General features: G+C 42.5%; 1 protein-coding gene across 2 annotated transcripts in view; it reads left to right on the forward strand.

Annotated features, from left to right (window-relative positions):
- PRAG1 (PEAK1 related, kinase-activating pseudokinase 1) overlaps positions 1–18,158 on the forward strand; it is a 77,069-nt gene that overhangs the window by 42,475 nt on the left and 16,436 nt on the right. For both annotated transcript variants that reach the window (XM_030812408.1, XM_030812409.1), the window contains exon 4: positions 5,725–5,882. In XM_030812408.1, the coding sequence (XP_030668268.1) occupies positions 5,725–5,882 (158 nt within the window). The remainder of the gene's footprint in view (positions 1–5,724; positions 5,883–18,158) is intronic.

The following is an 18,158-nucleotide window of genomic DNA, read 5'->3' on the forward strand; positions in this document are numbered from 1 at the left end:
CAAACTTCCAGGCTCAAGTGATCCTCCCACCTCAGCCTCCTAAAGTGCTGGGATTACAGGCTTGGGCCACGATGCCTGGTCACTTATTGGGTTTTAACGACCTGGCAGGAACCTGGATTTCTTGAGCTTTTCCAGTAAAGAAGCAGCGGTTAGATCCCAAAAACCATGAAAATTCCACTTGTGGCTTAGAAACTAAGATTTACCAAAGTCCACTTTGGGAGGCTCCCTTCCTCCCTAAAACACACACACACACACACACACACACACACACACACACACACACACACACCCTGTGGATAATTTATCCTATAATTACAGGGATAGACTAATTTTGTCTGCATTCACTTGATGAGAGTTTTGACAGCAGTGACTTCTGCCTCATAGTAACTACAGACAGAAGAATTAACTCCCAAGTCTTAAAAGAGTAGTTAGGTCTATGATGCAACTGTTTCCAGCCACAGGGGTGCTCTGTGGTGGAACCAACCCTCCTTGAGACTGCCTGTTCCCGCTGAGGGGTCTGATGGAAATCCCACTGTGTTATTTTGTGTGTTCCTTGCCTCCCAGAGGCCCAACAACAGATCAACAGGAGCGGCCACCTCTGCCTCATTCAGGCCCTGTGGTTTGCTTTCTCACTAGAAATTTTCATTTTTAGCGTATCAAATATTCCAAGCATGCAATGAAGTTCAGATAATAATTTAACTGACCTGCAGGTGTTCCCTAAGATTTTTCAAATATTAACATTTTCCCATTTGCTTTAGATTTTTTAAAAATAAAATATTACTGCTACTGCAGAAGATCCCTCCCTATCCAATTCCCATTTCAACCTCCCATTGCTACCCAGAGCAATGACTGTCTTGAAGTTGATGAGTATCATTTACATTTTATTATGTGCTCCATAAAACATGGATATATCCTTATATGTTTTTAATCTGTATACAAATGGCATCACACTTGAGCCTTTTGTAAATTACTTTTAATAGTCAGCATTTTAAAATATTTTTTCATATTGCTACCCTAAAATCCAGTTCATTTTTTTCGACTGCTATAAAGTATCCCACCAAAAGACTATACCACAATGTTTTCATTCCTTTGTTGAAGCACAGTTCAACAGTTTAGAAGGTTATTTGCTATTTGTAACATTGTGAACACCTTTCTCCACTTATGAGAGTTTCTCTAGCTCTGTACTGCACAGTATGGTAGCCAGTAGCTTAAAATGTGGTGAGTCAGAATTGCAATGTGAGTAAATATAAAATGCATGCCATTGCATTTTATATTAATTTAGGGTTAGGGTTAGGGTTAGTTATTAATAATTAATAATTTACTTGATTGTAAATCTGTAATTATTAATAATTGAGATGGGTTATACTGATTACAGATTAAAATGACAATATTTTAAATACATTATGTTAAATAAAATATATTACTAAAATTATTTTTTCCCATTTATTTTACATTTTTTAAATGTGGCTACTAGAAAACTTAAAATTACATATATGGCTTGCATTATAATTCTGTTGGACAAGGCTGGTCAAGACCAGCCAGTAACTGATTGCCCACATGCCAGCCATCTGTTTTTGTAAATAAAGCTTTATTAGAAAACATGCCACTAATTTCTATGGCGGCTTTCCAGCTACAACAGCAGAGTTCTCTAGTTGCAACAGAATCCTTATGGTCCACGAGCCTACAATATTTACCATCTGGCCCTTTAAGGAAAAGTTTGTTGACTCATATTCTACAGCAGTAATTTTTAACCTTTTTTAAAAACCATGACCCACAATAAGGAACATATTTAATATCATGACCCAACAAACACACATCTGAAACAAAATTTTACAAAACAAAGTTTTACAAATCCTTCTATATATTTTCATATTTTCTGTTCTGTTCTATTTTGTTAAAATAAACTGCTGGTCAATAAACTGCTAGTGACCCACTCAAGTGACTTAGCCATTCATTCATTACTAGTTATTTAAGTAACATTGCTCAAGGACGTATACCCAAAAATGGAGTGACTGGATTATAGGAATGTGTATATTTAATTTTACAAGATTCATCACATTGTTGTCCTGTGTGTGAGTTTACCAATCTACAGTCTCACAAACAGTGTAAGAGAGTTCCTATTTCCCTATAACTTTAACAAAATCTGATGTTGCCAGTCTGATCTGATGGGTATGAAATGGAATCTTGTTTTAATTATAATCTGATCATTCGTAAATTTAATCATCTTTTCATGTGTCGACTGGCCTCTCGTGTTTCATTTGTGAGTTGCGTGTTCATTTCCATTTTAAAAATGGAGTCATTTGTCTGTTTCTTAGATTTATAAGCACTCTTTTTCTATTCTGCATACCAATACTTTATTAGTTATGTGGGTTGCAAAGATGTGAGTTGGCCACTCCAAGGTTTGTTTTTTTTCACTTTTTAATGGTGCCTTTTATGTTATCAGGCAGAAGTTTTAAATTTTAAAGTAGTCAGATTTATCTTTTTCTTTATATTGCTAATTTTTAGCCCTTATTTTAAAAATTATTTCCTACCCCAAGTTCATAAAGTTTTCTGTTACATTTTCTGATGAATTTAAAATTTAATGGGTGTTTCTTTTCTGTTGAAAATTCGTGTTTCTGCATGGTATGAGATGTGGCTCTACTTTCTTTTTTTCTTCACATCATAAATAGCTGGTGTGAGTACCATGAATTGACTTGTTAATCCTCCAGTCTGTTTCTTAGCTCTCTGTCCTGGAAATGTTGGTCCTAGATTTGTCAGAACCAGATCTTTACTGATCTCATTTATACAGCATCTGGTCCTTGATGGTTTTATAGGCAAGTTTTTGCAATCTTTCAGAGAACACATAATGTTTATCTTATAAAAATTACATGAGCTAAGGCCGGGCGCAGTGGCTCACGCCTCTAGTCCCACCACTTTGGGAGGTTGAGGCAGGCGGATTACGAGGTCAGGAGGTCGAGACCATCCTGGCTAACACGGTGAAACCCCGTCTCTACTAAAAATACAAAAAAATTAGCGGGGCGTGGTGGCGGGCACCTGTAGTTCCAGCTACTCTGGAGGCTGAGGCAGGAGAATGGCGTGAACCCGGGAGGCATAGCTTGTGTGAGCCAAGATGGTGCCACTGCACTCCAGCCTGGGCAACAGAGCGAGACTCAGTCTCAAAAAAAAAAAAAAAAAAAAATTACATGTGAGATAATTGAAAAAGTGAAAGTTACTCAATTCATTTTATTATTATTATTTTTTTTTTGAGACACAGTTTCACTCTGTCACCCAGGGTGGAGTGCAGTGGCGCCATCTTGGCTCACTGCAACCTCCGCCTCCTCGGTTCAAGCGATTCTACTGCCTCAGTTTCCCAAGTGGCTGGGATTACAGGCACACGCCACTATGCCTGGCTAAGTTTTTGTATTATTAGTAGAGATGGGGTTGGCCTGTTGGCCAGGCCAGTCTTGAACTCCTGACCTCAAGTGATCTGCCCGCCTTGACCTCCTAAAGTGCTGGGATTACAGGAGGGAGCCACCGTACCGGGATGTCATTTTCAAATTCTAATTTAACCTTTATATCGAAATTGGACAAGGGCAGGACAAGAAAGAAAAATTATGGGCTAGCCTCTATTTGAATGTAAATGTAAAAATCTTAAACTAAATATTAGTAAAACTGAATCCAGCAATGTGTAGTAAAATAAGTTCATACAACATGTGCAAGCATGGCTTAATGAAGAAAAGCTATTAACATAACTCATCACATTCACAGAGTAAAGGAGAAACATGATACGATTTTTTCCCATAGATGTAGAAAAGGCATTTAATAAACCCTAATAGCCAAAAATGATTTTGAAATACAAAACCTTAGAAAACTTGAAATAGAAATAAAGATCCTTAGCCTGATAAAGAGTGTCTACTGAAACCTATAGTAAACATACACTTAGTATTGAAGCATCCCTTGGACTGCCTGTGTGTGGACTTCCCTCTTTGTATCTGGCACCTGAGAATTGTTCTTTCTTTTAATCTTGGCTGTTACTTTACATAAGTGTGTGTGTGCATATGTGTATGAATATATATATACTCATACATACACATATTTATGTATTTTTTAGTTTTGTCTATTTACATACATTTCATGAAGTTTGTGGAGTGGGAAGCTGTGCCAGCTCTGTAGCCATGGTGCTGGAGTTTCTCCCTTGGTGATTTTCTGGGCCTGAAGACCAAGAAACTCTAGAGAGCACTTTGGAAGGGGCAAAGTAGGGGACAGCCACAGAGCTGGCTCTGGCTTCTCTCCTAGACTGAGGAGTTGTTATGCATGACTTCATATCCTGGCTTCCCTTAGAGAAAACTATTAGTGAGAGATCTGATGTGAATATAAGAATATTGTATGAAACTGTCTTTGATTTTATTTTGCCAGGAGATTAAATAAGGATCAGCTACTGCCACAGCATTTCCTAAGGAATTGATATTTCCAAGATTCCAACAGCGATACTGAGATACAAAGATGAAGATTAGTCATAATGTTGCCGTCACTGTCACATTTTTTTGACAGCTTTAACACAAATACGATTCGAAAGATTGGGAGTGGGGAGAGGGACGTGTTTTCTAAGGAGCGTTTTTTGTGGTACCAAACAAACTTTAAACGCTCCTGTTAATACACAAGGGATTCCTGTGACTGTGAAAATTAAAACAGGGCCTGGCAACGTTGAACACAAAGAACAGCCGATAAATTCTTGACTGTAAGGTCATGTGCATTAAATAAGGCAGTTCTGATGCCAAATCAATACTGTATTGTGTATTTCCCATAGCAGATATTGAGATATGGATCTGTTGTAGTAGGAACAGGAATGTCATCAGGAAATATCAGTTCAGACAAATGTGGGTTTCCCCCAACAGGGAAAGAGCTGGACCTGGTGTGATCTGTCTCCCTTCATGGTGAAAATGTCAGATCAGAAATGAATATTCATGTGGCCCTTGGAAAGTGGGAAGGAGAAATCAATAAGCTAAACACCCAACCTAATAAAAGAACTGTTTTCTCCAGTGTGAGTGTTTTTCTCTTGAAGTTGGTATTTCTGTCCTTGATCTGTTGGTGGTGCTTTTTAGAGTTGCAACGAAAGATTTCATAGAAAATCAAAAGGTTGGTTCCATTGTTCTGGAATAAGGGTTATGTCAACTTGGTTCTATCTAAGCATGTCACTGGAAGTCTGGTTCACATCTAAAGTTTTCCTTAATTCCAAGAAACAATCTAGACCCTTTGAAGCTTTGGCAAAAGAGTACCAGGTAAAAAAAGAAATCCCACTTGTAAAGGCCTAGTTTGCAATTCATTTGTCCTGGGATCTTGCAAAAACAACCCAATCTCTGTATATCTCTATACATTGGTGTGTATGATAATGTCTTCATTTCTCTTTGTAGAGATTTTACACAGGATATAATAGGTGATACAATTGTTTTGGCAGATGGGGTCAGAATATGAAGGCAGTTCCTTCCATGTAAGAATTTTGGTGCTTGTTTAAATTTAATAGACTCGCTTCTCCTAACCACACTCCCGAAGTCTCCTGTCATTCATGCACATAAGAACTCAGAAGAGAACCTCTACTGTCTCCCCAGAATCTTTTTTTTTTTTCTTTTAATAAACTTGCTGACATTGGCCAGGTTTCAAGAGCATGGTAAGTTCATGATCCATCAGCCTGGTTTCTGAATGGAAACCGAATGAGTTATTTGTATTGTTTGTTCCTACCTTTTCCAGGCACCTTTTAAAAATGAACAAGAGCAGCTCTGATTTGGAAAAAGTGAGCCAGGGCTCTGCAGAAAGCCTCAGCCCATCCTTCAGGGGTGTCCACGTCAGCTTCACCACCGGCTCCACGGACAGCCTGGCCTCAGACTCCAGGACCTGCAGCGATGGAGGTAACAAACTTGACCTTGACGGAGAGGCTTAGGTTCTCCTGGACCTTCAAGATCAGTCCTGCGTTGCTTGCAGGATTGGAAGGGCTGAGCAAGGACTACTGCCTTGGTCCTGCTTTCTCAGTGAAGTAGACTCTTCCAGGGAGCTGTTGAAGTCGATTATCTACTGAATATATGGCAAGCCAGCCCATCCATATTGCCCTCTCCAAATTATAAGAGTGTGTACGTGGCAACATGGTGGGAGGAAGATGAGGTTGAAAGGCTCCTATTTCCTTGGGCAGTGAACCATCTGTGTACAGGCCTGCTTTCTACTTCTGTCCTCAGGATGAGTCCTGAACCACACGGTCTCACCATCTCTCTCTCTCTCTCTCTCTCTTTTGCATCTATATGTGCATGTCCGCACGTGCACACACTTACTGGACACAGCAGATGTTTACATAATGTTTGCTGAATTAAGCATGAAGACTTCATTCGGCCACCATCTAGCCTGCTTTTTGGATTAAGCTCTAAGGCCTGTGGGTGGGTCTGTCCTCCACTGGGCATGTCCCTAAAAAGGAATTCTTGTTTTTCCATAGTTGTGGCCTGGATGGGTCATATTTAAACCCTCTCACCCTTTCAGCATTCTTTGTGTATGTGTCCTTTCCTGCGTTTCTCTTAGACATGCGTTAGCATGTTGGATTTAGGCTTGTACTCACATGACTTCCTTTTTCACTCCTATGGAAATATTTCTTCTCAGTAGGCAATGACACAGTAGAGGGTTCCATTGCAAATTTACTGTCAGCAACCTTATTCTACCTAAACGATAGGTACTGGCTGAGACAAAAGTGTGTGTTATAAGTCAGTCTGTAGTGTGTTCTGGTGAGAAACCTCTGACAGTTCTTACTTAAAAACAGGAAATATCTTAGCCTTGATTTGGGAGGAATGTAGCAACAACAGATTTTCCTTTTCTGTAGATTTTTGTAGGCTCTTATCTTCTTCCTTTTCCCAGCCCATTGTACAACAAATTCAACAAGGCAGATTATTCCATAGAGGGCAGGGCATCTCGACCATGAGCCCCTGTGCTGGTCAGCTCTGATCCACTCTCTGGGAGATTGTAACCAGTTCTGGGGAGTGATCTACAATGAACCATCAGTCACCAGCCAGCGGGTGTCGGGCAAACTGGACTTCATGGCTTCACTACTTTGTTTCCCAGAACCAGTAAATCATGACGTCCACTCGCAGGGTTCCTAAGAACTGACTAGGAAAGATAAGGTTAAAACACATGGCACATGGGTGGATGGGATACGGTAGGAAACTGGGCAGCCCAGAACGTGAGTGCTTCTTATAAAGGCTTCCAGAAGAGAGAGAAATCACTGAAGGCTGATGGAGGGTTTAGGGAAGACTTTATGAGAACATGGGATGTAGAGATCATATCTGAAATATGGCCAGAATTGGGGAGGTAGGGGGTGAGGAGGAGAGGGCTTTCCAGGTTCAGAAAACAATAACAGAGAAACGAAGCCACAGGGATGGCAGTGCACGTGGGAGAAGGATGAGACCAGTCTGACGTGCTTATTAGACACCGGCAAGGGGAAATGGGACATGAGCTTGGTCGGAAGCTAATTGTACATGGCTGAATTGTACATGGCTCTCACAACAATCTGTGCAGGTGGGAGACAGAGCTGCTGGAGGTTTGTGAGTTCAATGCTGGAAGTTTGCGAGTTCGATGGGGAAACCTATTCAGACATTTTCTCATGTTCGTTTCTGAATAATATGAATTAAAATGAATATATTGTCATGGTATTCCTTTATCACAAGCTAGTTGTTCAGTAGAAATGCACTTCAAAACTTGGACTCCCAGACCAACAAGAAGATATGTACCTTGTCCCTGGACTCTGGCCCCTGAGAGCCAACCATTCTATCTGCTGCCCCTGGGCATGGCTCTCTGTACCCGGAACCATGTTTTGAAACTGGCAAGAGACCAAAGGCATGACATTCTCTCTCTCTCTCTGTCTCTCTTCTTTTTGACATCTTTTAAACACTAATCATTAATCTGGAGAATATACAGAACTACTGGTCATGTAATATGAGAAATCCTTCATTCAATTCTCACTGCTTACCAAAGCAGCTTAGATCTGTTATTGCACAGTTATCTTCCAGTCCCATGGATCCTTAACTCACTTTTATCTTGTAACTGAAATATTTATCCATTGCAACTTTAGTTACTGTTTGGCATGCAGTACCGAAGCTGAGAGATTAGATCCAAATAGAAGCAGAACTAGTTCATGCTGAAGTTCTTTGAAACGAATGTAGTGTCTGCCTTTCTAATATTATACATTAAGCCAAAAGATACCATTAGACTCTACATTTATTTTGTCAGTAAGAATCTGCTAGTGAAAACTATGCGTTTCATTGACTTTTTCCATCCACAGTATAGGCTGGCCTGCATGAGTGGAGGAAAAAGTCATTCCAGGGCATATCATGATAGTAGTTTGTGTAAATTTCTTGCAAATGTATCAGAGTTAATGGCTAAAGTTAGTGATTCAGGTTTTATGGCAGGGGGAGGGGGGCAGGGAGGGTGGGGGGAAGGTTTTAGTTGTATAGGGAAAACCCTAACAGAAATCTGTAACTTTGTTACATTTTTAAAACAGGTGTTTATTCTAAATGTTTCAGTGGCAAAATGCCACTTTTGTATCAATGTTAATTTCACCTTTTTATACTTTTATCAGAGTTAATGGCTAAAGTTAATGATTCGAGTTTTATGCGGGGCGGGGCGGGGGGAGGTTTTAGTTGTATAAGGAAAACCTAATCGAAATCTCTAACTTTGTTACATGTTTAAAACAGGTGCTTATTCTAAATGTTACAGTGGCAAACAAAATGCCACTTTTGTATCAATGTTAATTTCACCTCTTTATACTTGTATCAGATTACATATTCCTCCAGTGCATCTGTTATCCCATTTGTCCAATTCAATTGAACAGCCAGTCAACTCAGTGCAAGGAAAATTTGTTGAAGCAGTTGTTTGGTTTATGCTTGGTTTAGGAGGGACAGATTGCATGTGTCAGGACAGATCCATGAAGGCTGCCAAGGGGAAGGTTTTTGCAGGGAATGAATGGTTGGATCTATGAGGGAAATGATGATCAGAAATGGTCATCAGGAGACCTTTTTGCTTTAAGTGGTTACTTGTAAATTTGCAAACCTAATGTCTCATTGAGATCTTTTCCCTCTTTGATGTAGGATACCATTAAAATTCAGTTCAGCAGTTCAGCAAACATTTCTGAATGCCTGGAGATTAGAGGAGATTAGAGAGTTCTCTGTTGAACTGAAACCATTGGCACCAGCAGTAGATAAGAGGTCTGAAAATACAGCTCATATAGATATTCTCACTTGCATGAATATATGTGCTAGGGCAGTGATATCATTCTTATTTTTATAGCTGGCAAACCAGAGATACAGAACACTAATTAAATATATTGACGGTAGTCAGTCAGCTTGTTTTTCTCAACAAGCTGGCTACTACTGGCAAATTTTTAAAAAACGTATATTAATTCAGTCATTCATTTGATAGATATTGTTGAGTGCAAACTCTGTGCTGGGTACAATTCTAGATGCTGAAGTTTCAGCAATGGAAATCATTCCCAGTCCCTTCAAGGGGCTTACATTCTGGTAGGAGAGATAAACAATAAGAAAGATAAGATGTAAAGTAGCTACTGGTCAGAAGGCAGCGAGTGCCAGGAGAAATATCAAGCCAGGAACAGGGTGGGGAGGGGTGGGGGTGCCCCAAAGGAAAAAAACATTTATTTTTAAAAATTTTCTGTGGCCTGAGCCATAATATCACTGAAGTGAAGCTTCAACTTAATTTAAACCTTCCCTGTTAAACTGAATTTTAAATAATATATTATTGCTCCGATAAAGTTAATACTTTTTTTATAAAAATTCAAACAACAGAGAAAGGAATAAAATGAAAAGTCAGTTTTCTGACACCGCATCCCAGCTCCTACCATCATTTTTAAGTTTTTTTTCTGTACCGTCCTAAAAACGTATGTGTATCCATACGTCAAATATAAAATTCAGTTCTACAGATTTTTGCACTTAATATATCTTGGGGCCTTTCAAATCAGAATGGTGGAGTTAGGAGCAATGTTTTGGGGGCAGGGGTGGATCTCGAAAAGTACATTCTCAGGGGTGGGGAGAATTACAAAGAACCTTCTTAAGGGTGGGAGAGATTACAAAGTACATTGATCAGTTAGGGTGGGGCAGAAACAAATCACAATGGTGGAATGTCATTAGTTAAGGCTATGTTTACTTCTTTTGTGGATCTTCAGTTACTTCAGGCCATCTGGATGTATATGTGCAAGTCACAGGGGATGCGATGGCTTGGCTTGGGCTCAGAGGCCTGACATTCCTGCCTTCTTATATTAATAAGAAAAATAAAACAAAATAGTGTTGAAGTCTTGGGGTGGTGAAAATTTTTGGAGGGTGGTGTGGAGAGAGAATGGGCGATGTTTCTCAGGGCTGCTTCAAGCGGGATTAGGGGCGGCGTGGGAACCTAGAGTGGGAGAGATTAAGCTGAGGGAAGATTTTATGGTAAGGGGTGATATTGTGGGGTTGTTAGAAGAAACATTTGTCGTATAGAATTATTGGTGATGGCCTAGATACGGTTTTGTATGAATTGAAACACTAAATGGAATAAGAGAAGGAGAAAAACAGGTATAAAAGGTCTAAGAATTGGGAGGACCTAGGACATCTGATTAGAGAGTGCCTAAGGAGATTCAGCATAGTCCTGCCAGCAAAGATTATTTATTTACTTCAAGAGCTAAGAGTGGCAGTTTGGGGATAGCACCAGGAAATATCAGCTGTGCTGGCTTGGAGAAACAGTGTAAACCGGTAGTGTAAACAAGAGCAGGGCGTGTATGAGTAGTTGAGAATGGTGAATAGGAGTATGAGTAGACAGGAGATAGTAGGGATGACAAGTTTTTTGGGGGGCACAGTGTAAGTTGGTCTGGTGTCTGGAATGAGACTGGGGCCTAATAAAAAGGAGCGTGTATACAGGAGCTCAAATGGGCTGTACCTTGTAGCATTCTGTGGACAGGTCTGACTTCTGAGAAGGGAAAGTGGCAAAAGTATTGTCCAGTCCTTTTTAAGTTGGTGGCTGAGCCTGGTGAGGTGTGTTTTTAAAAGACCTTTAGTCCGTTCTACTTTTCTTGAAGATGGAGGACCGTAAGGGATATAAAGGTTTCACTGAATACTAAGAGCCTGAAAAACAGCTTGGCTGATTTGACTAATAAAGGCTGGTCTGTTATCAGACTGTATAGAGGTGAGAAGGCTAAACTGAGAAATAATGTCTGACAGAAGGGAAGAAATGACCGTGGTGGCCTTCTTAGACATTGTGGGAAAGGCCTCTACCTATGCAGTGAAAGTGTCTACCTAGACCAAGAGGTATTTTAGTTTCCTGACTCGGGGCACATTGAGTAAAGCTAATTTGCCAGTCCTGGGTGGGGGCAAATCCCTGAGCTTGATGTGTAGGGAAGGGAGGGGGCCTGAAGAATCCCTGAGGAGTAGTAGCATAGCAGATGGAACACTGAGAAGTTATTTCTTTGAGGATAGATTTCCACAATGGAAAGGAAATGAGAGGTTCTAAGAGGTGGGCTAGTGGCTTCTACTATAGCATAGCCTGCCTTTGCTGGTGTGTGGCGATTAGGCCTGGTGGAACTGCTATCAAGAAACTAAGTGTGATCAGGGTGAGAAACAGGGAAGAAGGAAATGTGGGGAAATGGGGTGAATGTCAGGTGGATCAGAGAGATACAGTCATGGGGGTCAGGTGTGGTATCAGGAATAATGTGGGAGGCCGGATTGAAGTCTGGGCCAAGAACAATGGTAATTATGGGAGACTCAACAAAGAGTGAGTACAGCTGAAGGAGCTGGGGAGCAGAAAGTATATGTGGCAGGTGTGAGGAAGAAAATAGATTTTGGAAATTATGAGAGCTGTAGAGAGTGAGCTGAGCATAGTTTGTGATTGTAAGGGCCTCTAAAAGTATTAGGGTGGCAGCAGCTGCTGTACGGAGACATAATGGCCAGCCTAAAACAGTAAGGTCAAGTTGTTTGGACAAAACAGCTACAGGACGCGATCGTGGTCCTTGTGTAAGAATTTCGACTGCACAGCCCTGCACTTCGGCTGTATGTAATGAAAAGGGTTGGGATGAGTCAGGGAGAGGTAGGGTGGGGCAGTCTTTAAAGCTGTCTTCAAGGAATGGAAAGAGGAGTGGGGGAAGGATTTAGGATCTATGGGGTCAGCTAGGTTTCCTTTTGTGAGTTTATATAGTGGTTTTTTTAGGATGGCAAAACCCAGTATCTAAAGGCAAAAGTATCCAACCATGCCCAGGAAGGAAAGGAGTTGTTGTTTTGTAGAAGGGGTTGGGGTTGGAGAGATTAGTCAGACACGATCGGCAGGGAGAGCACGTGTGTTTTTATGAGAATTATGCTGAGATAGGTAACAGATAAGGAAGAAATTTGAGCTTGGCTGAAGTAATGGGGGCTGTCTGTGAAACTCTGCGGCAGTACAGCCCAGGTAATTTGCTGAGCCTGATGGGTGTCAGGGTCAATCCAAGTGAAAGCGAAGAGTGTCTGGGAGGAAGGGTGCAAAGGAATAGTAAAGAAAGCATGTTTGATATCCAGAACAGAATAATGGGTTGTGGAGGGAGGAATTGAGGATAGGAGAGTATATGGGTTTGGCACCATGGGGTGGGTAGGCAAAACAATTTGGTTGATAAGGCATAGATCCTGAACTAACTTGTAAGCCTTGTCTGGTTTTAGGACAGGTAAAATTGGGGAATTGTAAGGAGAGTGTATAGGCTTTAAAAGGCCATGCTGTAGCAGGTGAGTGATAACAGGCTTTAATCCTTTCAAAGCACGCTGTGGGTTGGGATATTGGCATTGAACGGGGTAAGGGTGATTACGTTTTAATGAGATGGTAAGGGGTGCATGTTAGGTCGCCAAGGAGGGAGTAGAGGTATCTTCTACTTGTGGGTTAAGCTGGGTGGCAATGAGATGTAGCTGTAGTCCAGGAATAGTCAGGGAAGCAGATAATTTAGTTAAAGTATCTCGGCCTAATAAGGGAACTGGGCAGGTGAGGATAACTAAAAAGGAGTGCTTAAAAGAGTATTGTCTAAGTTGGCACCAGAGTTGGGGAGTTTTAAGAGGTTTAGAAGCCTGGCTGTCAATACCCACAACAGTTATGGAGGCAAGGGAAACAGGCCCTTGAAAAGAAGGTAATGTGAAGTGGGTAGCCTCTGTATTGATTAAGAAGGGGATGGACTTACCCTCCAATGTGAGAGTTACCTAGAGCGTCTGTGATGGTCCTGTAGGCTTCAGAGGCAATCGATCGGACAGTGTCAGTCTTCAGCTGCTAAGCCAAGAAGATATGGGAAGGAGTCAGTCAGAGAGCCTTGGGCCAGAGTTCCAGGGGCTCTGGGAGTGGCTGCCAGGTGACTTGAATAGTCCAATTTCTAGTGGGGTCCCGCACAGATGGGACATGGCTTAGGAGGAATCCTGGTCTGTGGGCATTCCTTGGCCTGGTGGCCAGATTTCTGGCACTTGTAGCAAGCTCCTGGGGGAGGCGGTTCTGGAGGAATGCCTGGCCACTGCGCTTTAGGCGTTTGGAAGTTCTTGTGTGCTGGAGATGTGGCTGGGGTTTGTCTCACAGTGGAGGCAAGGAATTGCAACTCAGAAATATGCTGCTACTTGGCTGCCTCTCCTCTATTATTGTACACCTTGAAGGCGAGGTTAATTAAGTCCTGTTGTGGGGTTTGAGGGCCAGAATTTAATTTTTGGAGCTTTATTTAATGTCAGGAGCAGATTGGGTAATAAAATGTATATTGAGAATAAGACGCCCTTTTGACCTTTTAGGGTCTAGGGCTGTAAAGCGTCTCAGGATTGCTGCCAAATGAGCCATGAACTGGGCTGGATTTTTATATTTGATGAAAAAGAGCCTAAACGCTCTCTGATTTGGGATAAAGAAAAAGGAGCATTAACCTTGACTATGCCTTTAGCTCCAGCCACCTTTTTAAGAGGAAATTGCTGGGCAGGTGGGGGAGGGCTAGTCACAGAATGAAACTGTAAGCTGGACCTGGTGTGAGAAGGCGAGGTGATAAAAGGATTATAGGGTGGAGGAACGGAGGCTGAGGAAGAATTGGGACCTAGTTCAGCCTAGCGAGGAGAGGGGAGGTCAGATGGGTCTGTAGAAAAGGAAGATTAGAAAGACTCAGCGATGCTCGGGGTTGGGACTGAGGTGACAGGTGGGAGGGAAAGAAGGAAGATTTGGGACAAGTTGCATTGGAAACAGAGACTAGGGAGGGACTGATGTGTAAAAGCATGCCTGGATGTCAGGCACCTCAGACCGTTTGCCCATTTTATGACAAGAATTATCTAGATCTTGTAGGATGGAAAAATTGAAAGGGCCGTTTTCTGGCCATTTGGAACTACTGTTAAGTTTGTATTGGGGTCAAGTGGCATTGTAGAAGAAAATAAGGCATTTAGGTTTTAGGTCAGGTATGAGTTGAAGAGGTTTTAGGTTTTTAAGAACACAGGCTAAGGGAGAAGAAAGGGGAATGCAGGATGGAAGCTTGCTCGTAGTGAAGGAGGCAAGCCTAGAGAAAAGAGAGAGTAGGGACACAGAGAGAAGGGGTGGGGTGTTCTTGCCTTCCAGAAAAGTGGGAAAGGGGTCAGGGCACAGAAATAAAGGGTTGGGGTGCAGAGACAAGAGGTCAGGGCACAGAAATAAAGGGTTGAGGCAAATAAAGAGATAAGAGATCAGGTTGTGGAAATAATGGATCGGGGCACAGAGATAAGAGGGCGGGGCATGGAAATAAGGGATCAGGGTGCAGAGATAAGAGGTCGGGGTTCCTGCCCCTCCCCCAGAAAAGCGGGACTTGCTGCTAAGGGTGAAGGACCAAGGCAGGTGTCCCTGCATGGTCTGACACCTCTGAAACCTGGGTGAATAATCAGAGAGGCATCCCTGCAATGATTAAACACCAAGGGAAGGCTGCCTTCCCTAGTCTGTGACCGGCGCCGGAGTTTTGGGTCCACGGATAAAACGTGTCTCCTTTGTCTGTACCAGAAAAATGAAAGGAATTGAAATTAAGAGAAGGGAGTGATTGAAGTGTGGCGCCAAGATTGAGAGGAGAAAGAGGTTGAGGGATAGTGAGGGAGGTTGGAGAAGAGAGTAAAAAGAGGCCACTTACCAGATTTGAAATTGGTGAGATGTTTTTTGGGCTGGTCGGTCTGAGGACCTGAGGTCGTACGTAGGTGGATCTTTCTCACGGAACAAAGAGCAGGAGGACAGGGGATTGATCTCCCAAGGGAGGTCCCCCGATCCGAGTCACGGCACCAAATTTCATGCGCGTCCATATGAAGAGACCACCAAACAGGCTTTGTGTGAGCAACATGGCTGTTTATTTCACCTGGGTGCAGGTGGGCTGAGTCTGAAAAGAGAGTCAGCAAAGGGTGGTGGATTATCATTAGTTCTTACAGGTTTTGGGATAGGCGGTGGAGTTAGGAACAATGTTTTGGGGGCAGGGGGTGGATCTTGCAAAGTACATTCTCAGGGGTGGGGAGAATTACAAAGAACTTTCTTAAGGGTGGGAGAGATTACAAAGTACCTTCTTAAGGGTGGGGGAGATTACAAAGTACATTGATCAGTTAGGGTGGGGCAGAAACAAATCACAATGGTGGAATGTCATTAGTTAAGGCTATTTTTACTTCTTTTGTGGATCTTCAGTTACTTCAGGCCATCTGGATGTATATGTGCAAGTCACAGGGGATGCGATGGCTTGGCTTGAGCTCAGAGGCCTGACGCTAGGACTGCCTGATTTTTTGAAATTGCTGCTTATTTTTAATCGTATGAATTGGTTATAAATCCCTCTCTTGCTGATGCATGTCTAGGTTGATTTCATTGCAAGACTTACAGTAAGACTCTGTGCCATACATTAGCATGATTTGGTGAGCAAATCTATAAGATAAATCCTTAGAAGAAATGGAACTGACATATCAAACTGTATGTGTATTTTAAATAAATATTACCAAAGTATCCTCTAAAAATGTCAATTTACTTTTCCATCACAGCATCTGAAAAGTGCTTTTTTTTTTTTTTTTTTTTTTTTGAGACAGTGTCTTGCTCTGTTGCCCAGGCTGGAGTGGCACAATCTCTGCTCACTGCAAGCCCCACCTCCAGGGTTCAAACGATTCTCCTGCTTCAGCAGCTAGGACTGCAGGCGCGCCACCACACCTGGCTAATTTTTCCGTTTTTAGTGGAGACGGAGTTTTGCCATGTTGGCCAGGCTGGTCTCAACTCCTGATCTCAAGTGATCCACTCACCTCAGCCTCCCAAAGTGCTAGGATTACAGGCATGAGCCACCGTTCCTGGCATGGAAAGTGCTTTGAATTAACTTTTAATTTTACTAACTTGGAAGAAAACCCTTAATGATTATGTTATAACAGGAGATTGAAAGATCACAGTTCCAGGACCACATGTGAGCTGTAGGCAGGGCATTCGAGGTACTTAGAGCCTGTTTTCCAAAGTGACAGAGCTTTCTCTTCTTTTGCATGTAAATCACGTTCACATCTTGATTATTGTTTCCTGGGATGATTAAGTGGTTTGGAGAGACTCCTCACAAATGCCACATTTTCCATCCAGTTGTAAAATGTTAATAACCTGCTTCCAGTTTCAGAACACGTTTATCTTCTTGAAAAAAGCAAAGCGTTTCTTTTAAAGAAACGCTTTGCTTTTTTTTTTTTTTTTTTTTTTTGAGATGGAGTCTCCCTCAGTCACCAAGGCTGGAGTGCAGTGGTGCAGTCTCAGCTCATTGCAACCTCCACTTCCAGGCTCAAGTGATTATTGTGCCTCAGCCTTCTGAGTAGCTGGGATTACAGGCAAGCACCACTATGCCCAGCTAATTTTTATATTTTTAGTAGAGACGGGGTTTCACCATGTTGGCCAGGCTGTTCTCAAACTCCAGACCTCAGGTGATCCGCCTGCCTCAGCTCACCAAATTACTGGGATTGCAGGCATGAGTCACCGAGCCCGGCCTGCTTTGCTTTTTGTTTTTGTTTTTTCTTCTGCATTTAATGTTGAGCCTGCTCTGATTGTGGAACCAAACAAGAGATTGCAAAACTTGCCTTCAGAGGAACAAGTCCATGTGAAGCCAAAGCATCCCTCTGCCCCACCCTTCATCCTCTCCGATGCAGGAATAGTTAATGGGGGTTGGCAGAAACCTGCATGACAACCACTTCCTGGGTGATATTGGCAAGGTGCCCATGCAGATGGCTTTAGTTTTCTCACCTCTCACATGAGAGAATTGCACTAGGGCCACAGGGCACAGGGTGTGGGTGAGGTTTTCTCCATCTATATTCCTCTTGCTTTACCTTACTCAAAGTTGGAGAATGGTCCAAAACAAAAGCTAAAGGTTTGGGAAAACTTAATTGGGACGCTGCCCTTTGCTTCTGCGTTTGTTCTGACCCAGCTGCTATCAGACAGCAGAGCTGTGCAAAGAAAGAGCCAAAACAGGACTGACCACTTCCTCTGTCAGCATAGCTCTCATTTTGGCTGCAGAGAACAATGAAAGTGCCTATTAAAACCCAGCAAGAAGAGAGGACTCTATAATAAGGAAAACCTCAGAGTACCATGTTTGAACTTCTGGCCTGCATTTCTGCAGAGAGGTTAAGCTGTTCTTCCCAACCACTGAAATCCTGATTTCTCATCTCTGCGTTCTAAATATAATGACACCAAACTAGTGCATCTTCCCTTGGTCTTTTTTTTTTTTTGAGACAGAATCTCGCTCTTTCGCCCAGGCCGGAGTGCAGTGGCGCTATCTCGGCTCACTGCAAGCTCCGCCTCCCGGGTTCACGCCATTCTCCTGCCTCAGCCTCCCGAGTAGCTGGGACCACAGGCGCCCGCCACCGCGCTCGCCTACCTTTTTGTAGAGACGGGGTTTCACTGTGTTAGCCAGGATGGTCTCGATCTCCTGACCTCGTGATCCGCCCGCCTCAGCCTCCCAAAGTGCTGGGATTACAGGCGTGGGCCACCGCGCCCGGCCCCCTTGGTCTTTTTAAGATCCCATCCAGTGCAGCATATGTGATATGTAGCTTCCCACTAGAAACGCTTTCTCTTCCCTGAAGCACATTCACTAAAGGCATGGAACGTGTTGTACTCTATAGCCAGGAACTTTCTTTATATGCAGAATTGGAAATTGGAAGGAAAACTTAGGACCTGGGGTTTGGAGCCCACTGGCCCAATTATCATGCAAAATT

The sequence above is a fragment of the Nomascus leucogenys genome, chromosome 4 (assembly GCF_006542625.1).
Source record: "Nomascus leucogenys isolate Asia chromosome 4, Asia_NLE_v1, whole genome shotgun sequence".
NCBI classification, from domain to species: domain Eukaryota; kingdom Metazoa; phylum Chordata; class Mammalia; order Primates; family Hylobatidae; genus Nomascus; species Nomascus leucogenys.